General features: G+C 39.2%; 1 protein-coding gene across 6 annotated transcripts in view; it reads right to left on the bottom strand.

The window, feature by feature from the left end:
- Nucleotides 1–1,214: 1,214 nt before the first annotated feature.
- MPPED2 (metallophosphoesterase domain containing 2) overlaps nucleotides 1,215–9,092 on the bottom strand; it is a 171,491-nt gene continuing 163,613 nt past the window's right edge. For all 6 annotated transcript variants that reach the window (XM_048950070.1, XM_048950072.1, XM_048950075.1 and 3 more), the window contains 3 exons: nucleotides 8,464–8,579; nucleotides 6,286–6,399; nucleotides 1,215–2,723 (listed from right to left, as the gene is read on the bottom strand). In XM_048950070.1, the coding sequence (XP_048806027.1) occupies nucleotides 2,605–2,723; nucleotides 6,286–6,399; nucleotides 8,464–8,579 (349 nt within the window). In that variant the 3' untranslated portion in view covers nucleotides 1,215–2,604. The remainder of the gene's footprint in view (nucleotides 2,724–6,285; nucleotides 6,400–8,463; nucleotides 8,580–9,092) is intronic.

Below are 9,092 nucleotides of genomic sequence, written 5' to 3'. Positions count from 1 at the left end.
GTGTTGCCAGAAGGCTTCAGGCTGCTCAAATCCTTGAGCAAACCTGCTGACTCAAAATTTTAGCTTTAGGGGTAATAACTCAGTTTTCGCTACAAATACCTGCAGCAGTGAATGCAGACCTGTATCACAGACTGCACCTGTCCTAGCTACATGCATGCAGTGAAGAGTTGCCAGGTCCGTCAGGAGGCTGGAGAGCAATCCAGGTGCAATGGCTGGAATGTTCTAGAAGCTCATGGCACAATGAAGTATCCCAGGAAATGGATCCTTCCTCCTTATGTGATAAGAACAAACAAAATACCAGTGAGTGAGAATAACGCAGGGTGCATTACATGTAAGGTTGTGCTTGGCTTTTTTTGTCCTCCAAGAAGCTTTATCTGAGGAAGGCCAGCCATGTTAAATACAGTTGTTCTTAAATATACAGTTCTTTGTCAGCAAACAGGTGTGGCTGAGAAAACCAATTCTCTAGTCTACCACCCATTGCTGGCTGAAAAAAGAAAAGATTCTGAACTGACACCCAAAATGAAGAACTGATCTTTGGTTACAATAAGATTTCAATAGCACCAGGAGGCTTAATAGTTGTCAACTTATTAAGACAAATGGGAAGGCTGTTTATCTCCTCATTTCCTGTATTCACACTACTGCAGGTGCAGAATCACGGAAACACCTCATTTTATTTTTTTGAAACTACATTTTCACAGCAATAAGTGCTTTTTGAAAAGAAGACTCTGCTATTAAATACTTAACTGTATTGCCACAATACCAGCAGGTTCCGTTGTGTTTGTCATTCTATAGGCATACACTGAACCATAATCTCAAGAAGTTCTCCTGCCATCTATGGATTCTGCTGCAGCCACACAACTGAGAACAGATTCAAATAAAGATCCATTTTATTTATCTATGTTTATCTATGACCATTCATTTCTTAACCCACGCTGGATAAAGCCTAAAGCCCCTGCAGCTCAGTACTAATGAACAAGTACACAGGTTAGTACCTAATCCATTTTCCCTTGTGTCATCTAAAACAATACCCTGCAAGACTTAACTGTGCAATCCTGGTTGCACTGAATTATGTAACCTGAAGACAAAGTCTCTTCTGTCTAACAGGAATGAAAAGGATGGATGGCAGAGAAGTGAGAGAAAAATTCCGAGTGCCTTATCGACCCAGCTGACATCCTAAGAATGGTACGCCATAAAAATTTATTGAGGATTAGAAAAGTTCTTACTTACTGCTGCACCCCCAGCTGTTCATGCCACACAAAAATGTAAAATTCCCTTAAACCACATATTTAAAAATCTTGCAATTTTATTTGCATATAAAGGCCGCTAGATATATCACAATAAATTTAAAGAAACAACTGCTTTCTAAATTCCATTAACAAGTTAACATAAAACAGAACAAAGCTCAATAGCATTTACAGTGGTAGAACAGAAATAACTATCTGCAACAGTATTTTGTGCTAGCAAGATTGCATTTACACACAGTGCAAAATAAGAAAAAGGAAATAAAAAGACAAGAAGAATATTTAAATATAAAGGACAACTAAGCCTTATTTTAGTTAGGCTCGATTGTATCCATATGACTCTATACATGCCTGAACTACAACAAAGATTGAACTCAGGCTCTGGAAGGCCTTGAGCACTTGGAAAATGTGTCACATCCTTCATAATTTAGATGTGCTGTACAGCATAATTTTGCAGATGCTATACTGGCAATATTAAATCCTAGCTTAGTTATAATGCACAAAAAATACATATATATATAAATTCATATTTAAAAGGAGTCCGCATTTACATTATTTTTTTTACTGCATGAAACGCCTGCTCTTTGCAGCTTTCATTCCCAGTTTTTTAAAGCTAAAATAATTTAAAAACAAACAATAAAAGGCAGATATCACATACAGACCGTGGCTATCTATACCATTCTTTACCATACAAAGCAGGTAGTGGACAAACAAACAACTGAGAAGTCTATTCTCCCCTCGCTGCATTTTACTGTGAACAGAAACAAGTTTCAGCACACGCACACATATCAAGAGGCAAATGGACCCCAAAGTCTTGTCTGTGCTATAAAAAAAAAAGTAAAAAAGAAAGGCAGGAAGAAAAAAGAATATAAATGGAGAGATGAAAAGCTAACATTTAGACCATAGGGAAAAGACATTAAAAAAAAACCACGACATTAACAAAAGTTGTGCAAATTTGGGTGTTTTTAAATGCTGCCTATTTTTTTTTAGCTTATCATATAATATTAAAATAAGGTCTCTCACTTCTTAAAAGAAAGCTTGGCTGTCCTTTTGAGAACACTATAACAATTTACAATGGCAGTTTATTGAAAAACAAAATTAATTTTACAAATTCACAATGCTCTTCCAATTTCAAATGAACGCTGCATTTCCAAAAAGCACAACCTCTAACTTTTCGTCTTGTTTCGTTGCACCAGCAATTTACTAAAAAAAACCCCCGCCCCAAAACAAAAACCCCTCCACTCTCCCTCCCAAAATGCCCCCCACAAAAACCTTTGAAATAAACATGTAACAGAATGCAAGTATTGTAATTAGAAAATGGCAGTTTATAGACCTTCCTCAGTTCCAAACGTGCAGCAGTGCTTCATGATCCTTGAGGGGTTGGAAGGTCAAATATAATTGGAGGGTTGGTTGGTTGAAAGCTGACTGTACACGTTGAAGCATTGATGTACGTTGTGTAACCGTCTGTCATAATGCCATAACCTGTAGGGACAATGTGTCACACTTACTGTAATATAAACAAACGATGCTGCCCATGGGCAGCTGCAGCGAAAGCCTGTTGTGGGATCAATGCTTCGGAATAAAATTATATTAATCCCTTCAAAACGACATGAGCTCTTGAGAGCTGCCAGGAAGACTTGATTGAAAAAGCACAATATACCGTATTTGAAATAAGAACTGAAGCTTTTGTTTTATGCACACATTTTCTCACAGAAAATCCTCTGCTGCAATTTGTTACAGAAAACCAGAGACAAAACCACACATGCACTATTTCTAATTACTTAATTAGTGTGTTGTACTTTGCAAGCTTGTAAAGCCTGTCAGATAATAAAAGAAACAGTAAGGAACAAGAGATTTAGAAGTCACTTCCATTTAATCTACAAAAATCATTGCCCTCTCTGGGCAATAAATGAAACCTCGTAAGCTTTTCCCATGATAGCCTTTATCATACAGGTCCTCACTGCACAACTGCCAAGCTTGTGTTCACACTGGCTCACGAAACCTTAGAAATCTATTAGCATGAGCAGCTGAGGGCCCTGGGTTTGCTCAGCGCAGAGCAGAGCAGGCTGAGGGTCGCCCCATGGTGGCTGCAGCTCCTCACAGGGGGTGGGGGGCAGCACCCAGCTCTGCTCTCTGACAGCGACAGGGCCCCAGGGAATGGCATGGAGCTGTTAGGAGGGTTAGGGAAAGGGTCTGCACCAGAGGGTGGTCAGACACTGGAACACTCTGCACAAGGCATGGCCCCACGCTGCCAGAGTTCAGGGAGCACTCGGATGTCGGGCTTGGATTTGGGGTGGTTCTGTGCGGAGCCAGAAGTTGGACTCCGTGATCCTTGTAGCCCTCTTCCAACTCAAGTTACTCGGTGGTTCTATGATACAGTCCCACTCATAAATGCTGCTGCAAAGTACTACTTTGAATGAATAACTGGATCTAACCAGCAGTGTAAAATTCAGGTATGGTTTGCTTCTAAGAGGCTTTCACACAGAGCTGAGACTGGCTGATTTGAAAGGAGACTGCAGTTACAGCAGCCTAACAGGCAAGAGAATTCAAATGTAAGAATAGACTTAACAAGAACACAGAGAGATTAAATTCTTCACAAAAAGACCAGAGAAAATCATGACTAAGCAAAGGAATCTCTTGCTGTAAGCACAGTAGAGCGCAGGAGGTCAATGAACAACTACTGGCTTAAGCAGAAAACTGAGGTGAGAGTTACATAGATGACTGCTTTTCGTGAAGGGATGTTGACAACTTGTTCCCAAATAAAGCAAGAATTAGTGAATTTTGATCACAGGATTTTTCAACATGTCAAGGATTTGACTCCACACTAACACCACAGCATCAGTTTCAGGAGGCTGGATGCTTCTCAGCCTCCTAAACATCTGGCCAGCAGTGCTCTTGTTTCGGACAGATCTGAGGAACCAGCAGTAATGCCTCCTCTCTCCTAGCCTGCATCATCTCTTCCACCTGCCACACAGGAACAGGATGGGATAGAAGAGCGGCCTGCACACATGTAGAATTTTGGGCAAGCGGAACAAACTCTGTGTGCCTTGTGAACAGTCACACCTGAATCTTCATTAAGCCATGTGTGATACTATGACGTGAGAACATGAATTTCTCACTGTGCAAAAGCACAGAAGTTCTCTTCTTGCAGACATTCTCTCAAGGACAGGGAGATAGAGCTCCAGTCCCATCGGTGCATAAGATCCATTGTTTTCAGCTGACATCCACTGAGAGCTTGCAAAGAAACTAGAACAGGTCTGGGAAGAATTTGGCACAAAATGCACTTTTTTTTATTAGAGGTTCATTAGAGGAAGAGAACTTCCCACCGCTAACCCACAGGGGAAAAATGTTTTTCTTTTAAACCATTATGATACAGTACAGATCACTGCTGTCTGAAAGCTAAGATAAATCCAGCTACCCACAGTTTCTATCACAAAGAATAATCACTTCAGAATTGCTGCACTTTATTTATTTGGACTAGCAATTTTGATTTAGATCATCTCGTGGTGGGAAAAACATTGTTTGTGGCTGTTTTTACTTATCAACCAGAAAAAAAACAGGCATGATCAGAATGTGTGTAGCCTCCCTCGATTTAATGGAATGCAGTCTGTGTTCATCTAAGCTAGAGATGAATGAGAATTAATTGTATTGCAGGATAATGCTCTTAACAATTGGCTATTTCTTTCTGTACCAAAACTGGCCACTCTTATGTCTTCTGCATAAATACTAAAACAGGTTCTAAACTTTTTTAGTATTCTTGTAAGAATGTATTTGAATGTTCACTTTCAACACGTGCTACCACCTTTCATGTGAGATTTAAATGTAAGATGCTGCATTATGGTCCCTCAGTGCTTTGTCATAATGATCCTGTGCATTAAAATACCTTTCTCTCCTATTGCAATTGAAAATTTCAGTATCCAGTGTGCTTACAAAAGCTGCAGACCATTTCTGTGCTTTAGCTGGAACTCTTGCTGTGTTCACTTACTCTCAGTATGCGAGGATTGGTATTTGTACAAAATATCCAGTGGTTTCCTGGGAGCATTCTAACACAGCGAACATGCTACTTGAAGTCACATCAGTATTTCCCTTAAAAACTATTGACAGAACTTTATAAACCAGGAATAAAATCAATTTCATAATGTCACAAGGGCTTAAGTAAAACCAATGGTACTAGTTGACAAAGCTGTGCTTTTTTTTTTTTTTCCTTCCCATTTCTCTTTTGTGAAGTTCTCCAAATCTGTGAGCTGATGGAGAACCTAATTAGAAACAGTGCAGAAATCTGCAGATGGGAGGGGATATAAAGCATTTACTGCATCACTTTGAGTCCTAGGGTCACACAGACTTACACTCTCTCAGGCAAACTTCCTAATATTTGTCTCACAGGCATGTAAAAGCCACAAAATTGGTTTAAATATTTAAATGTCTCCAAAATTATCTCATTCCCTCCCACTGCCAACAAACAGCTTTTTGTTTCTGATCTGGAACTGATTATGAGCATATCTCTTTTTATATGTGAGACTGCTGTAAGGTAACACACATTATGAACCGTATCCCAGGATACTTTTAGAAATGCATGCAAAGTGAGTTCTGGCAATGATATTTGCCCTCCTTTCTGCTTTTCTTTACACGCTGAGGGAGGTGAGCTGAGACAGTAAGTTGTCTTCAGTTTTCTTTTTTTCTAGCACCTTTCTTGGCTCTTGCACTTGGAATAATTGGACTAAGTTTCATTTTGGCTTGCATGTGTGGGGAATCTCATCTGTTTCTCTAACTAAGTTTGTCAAAATTTAAATTGCTTTCAAATAACCTGTATAGAGCAACCTTTGCACAGTGAGAGATGTAGGTGGCAAAATGCAGCACACGTTCCTGAAACAGCCTGTTTTAATTCTGGCATAAATTCACAAAGTGCCGTGTGTGCAATCACTTCCCTCAGCTCCCTCTCTACTTTAGTCCAATATGTCATTACCCACCCTTTGCAATGCACAACTGACGTGTGCTTCTTTGGAACCAGGCTCAGATCAAAGAGCAGAGAAGCAGTGCTGCTTACCTTCATGGATCCCACCAAAGACATGGAGTTTGGGCCTTACTCGCCTTTGCACTGTGTTTAGCAGTTCCACACAACCAACTCTCTGCAGCTCTTTTGGAACCCAGTCTCGAAAACCTGCAGGCAAAAAATGCAATCAATACTATTAATTTTCTCTATTCAGGTAAGGTTTCACACAGTCTTTCAGGAAGTCATAATTCACTGAAGGTTTATTACATTATCTGCAGTCATAACCTCTCCATTAAAGCACACAATGGCTTTTAAGAAGCGTTTCACTGTCACTTTGTCTTCCTCAAGATCACCCTCCTCCATCTGCATTGATATTTTTCTGGATGTGATTTGTTTTTTTAAACTATGGGCTTAAACTCATCTTCCACCTTGAAACCTTGGAACGTTTATTCCCGGCATTGCTGCTGATTTTTCTTCCCTTTCCCCTGGCTCTCACAGCAGCCACCTTCCCAAGTCAGCAAGGTGGCTACTCCAGAACAAAATACCTGAGGAAGACTGGCTGTTGTACAACCTGATAGCTGCTGCCACCTGAGAGATTTGAAATACAGTCTCCCAACAACTTCCAAGTGCAAGTGCCAGTCTTGTTCTGAATCCCCAGTCACCAACAACAGGCAATGAGTATTCAATCAAAACATTAGCATCCATAGCATCAAAGTATTTCTATACAAAAGCAATTCTGAGCAGAAGGATTAGCAATCCTTTCAAAACAGTACCTATGAAAAACTATAAAAGTGGTTGTGGGTTGTTTTTTGGTTTTTTTTTGCTTCTTTGGGAAAATAAACAGATTAAAAGAGGGCTGTTCAAGGTGTTGGCTTTCAATACCCAGCGTGTTCCACTGTCAGTGGGACACAGGTAGCCCTAGTTAGCTTAACAGTATGAAAAGAGCTGTTAGTGACCAAGATATCAGAAGAGCATGAGTACATTATTAGTCAAAAAGGTCTTTTTTTCCCCTTCTTTTCTCTGCATAGATTGCTGACTATTAACTTCGTGGTGACACAATGCATAAGCCATGCATTAATTCCTGACTCCAGAGTCACCGTGAAACTCTGCAAGAACACAGAGCCAGCTAGGTAGCATTTAAATGCTGCTTTATAATGGCACCATGCAATCCTGGTTACTGGTGGGGCTTTTTTGTTTTCTTTAAAGTCATTACCATCACAGAATTGAGTGACTACATCTGAGCACCTGACTCCTTGGACTTACTAGAACTATGACAAAATTACAGTCTATTAGCAGTAATGAATAAGAGGCTGATGCTTCCTCATGCTCAGAAGCCACATTTAGAAAAGGCAGGCGCTCAGTTGTTTTAAAACTGACTGAAATATGAAAGATATGACTCCAGAGTCCTCACCACATGCATTTCAAAGGAAAGCAGTAAATAATGTGTAATAGTATCTTGTGAGGTTACAGGATAGGGGAAAAAAAAAATTCAAATCATTCAATGTAGGCGTTAATTACTTTAGATATGTCCCAAACCAAGCACTCTTGCCTCTGCTGAGCAAGCATCTCAGCATCTTCTTGAGAATTCTGTTTATCACAGAATGAGCACAGAGATCAGAGAGCACAATTGAACCAAATGAAGACTTCAACTAATTTATGAAAAAAAAAAAGAAAAAAAGAAGTATGCATACACAGATTGATTTGAGGGCCTAAATTTCTTACTTCACGAGTTTACTATAAGTCAGCTAGAATATGCAAGAGTAGTTTTAAAGACATTATTAAGTTTAAAAGGAAATAGTCAAGGAGAACGTGACTGTATACTCTTGAACTTTTGACTGCATACTCTCAAACCTTAAAGAAACATGTCATAGTAGTTGGGAAAATGTTTTAGAAGTTTTAGTCAATCTCTGAAAAATCATATGGGATTGGAAAGTGCAAGATGAATAATGTTCTTAAGTGAAATGTCAAACTCTCACGGCCATGGAATCAGATATTTGATATTCCCTTGTTTGAGCGAAACAAAAAATGTAATTGAAAAAAAACACCTGGAAGCTCAACAGTTCTGCTAACCCTAATAATCTCTGTGCTCTTCTTACCAAAAGGCTTTAATTCACAGCCCGGAGTTAGCACACAGTTACAATAAATCTTATAGCAGCATTAATAATTTTGGTTATTTTGAAGGTAAAATTCTCAGAGGGGAAAAAAATCTCACACAGCTTTTGTTTCACTTACCAAGGGGAGGTCCATGTGTCATTAGTATATCAATGCCCTCAGGGATAAGGTTCCACTTGTCTAGCAAAGACTGACCTCTGGGTAGGTTAAAGCCCCATCCATTAAACCACGGTGTCCTTTGGGGAAAAATAAGATGAACTGCATCAGTGCAAAATAAAAATCTCTTCTCCATTTTTTTTCTGGATTATAACAAGTTCTGCACTGCAGAGACTACTTGCAAACAGCCTTTTCAACAGGAAAGCCTCTCAAGCAAACCAGTTCAAATACATACACACACACAAATCTGTATGTTTGAATTAAAATTAATATCTTATGCTCTTTTTGTATCTCAAGAGTACATGGCCTTTATCTACCAGAGAGAAAAACATTGAAGTAACTAAGGTATAACTAGACTTTAAGTTTAGTGATGTTTAAATGTAAGAACTCTCACCTTATCTTACCTATAAAAACAAACAAAAACCAAGGTTTTGGAGGTAAGGAGAATTAAAGCAAAAAACATCTAGTAGAAAAGAGTTCATTAGGAAGGCCGTGTAACATTGCGGTTATGAGCACTCTGATACTTCACTAAAGTCAAACTTCTTTTGCCCAGTACTTTCAGTATCGTAACACTTTCACATAACTTGGCTTAA

The sequence above is a fragment of the Lagopus muta genome, chromosome 6 (assembly GCF_023343835.1).
Source record: "Lagopus muta isolate bLagMut1 chromosome 6, bLagMut1 primary, whole genome shotgun sequence".
Classification (NCBI taxonomy): Eukaryota; Metazoa; Chordata; class Aves; order Galliformes; family Phasianidae; genus Lagopus; species Lagopus muta.
Note: the sequence above shows the minus strand (reverse complement) of the source record. Positions and strands in the feature narration are given on the sequence as shown.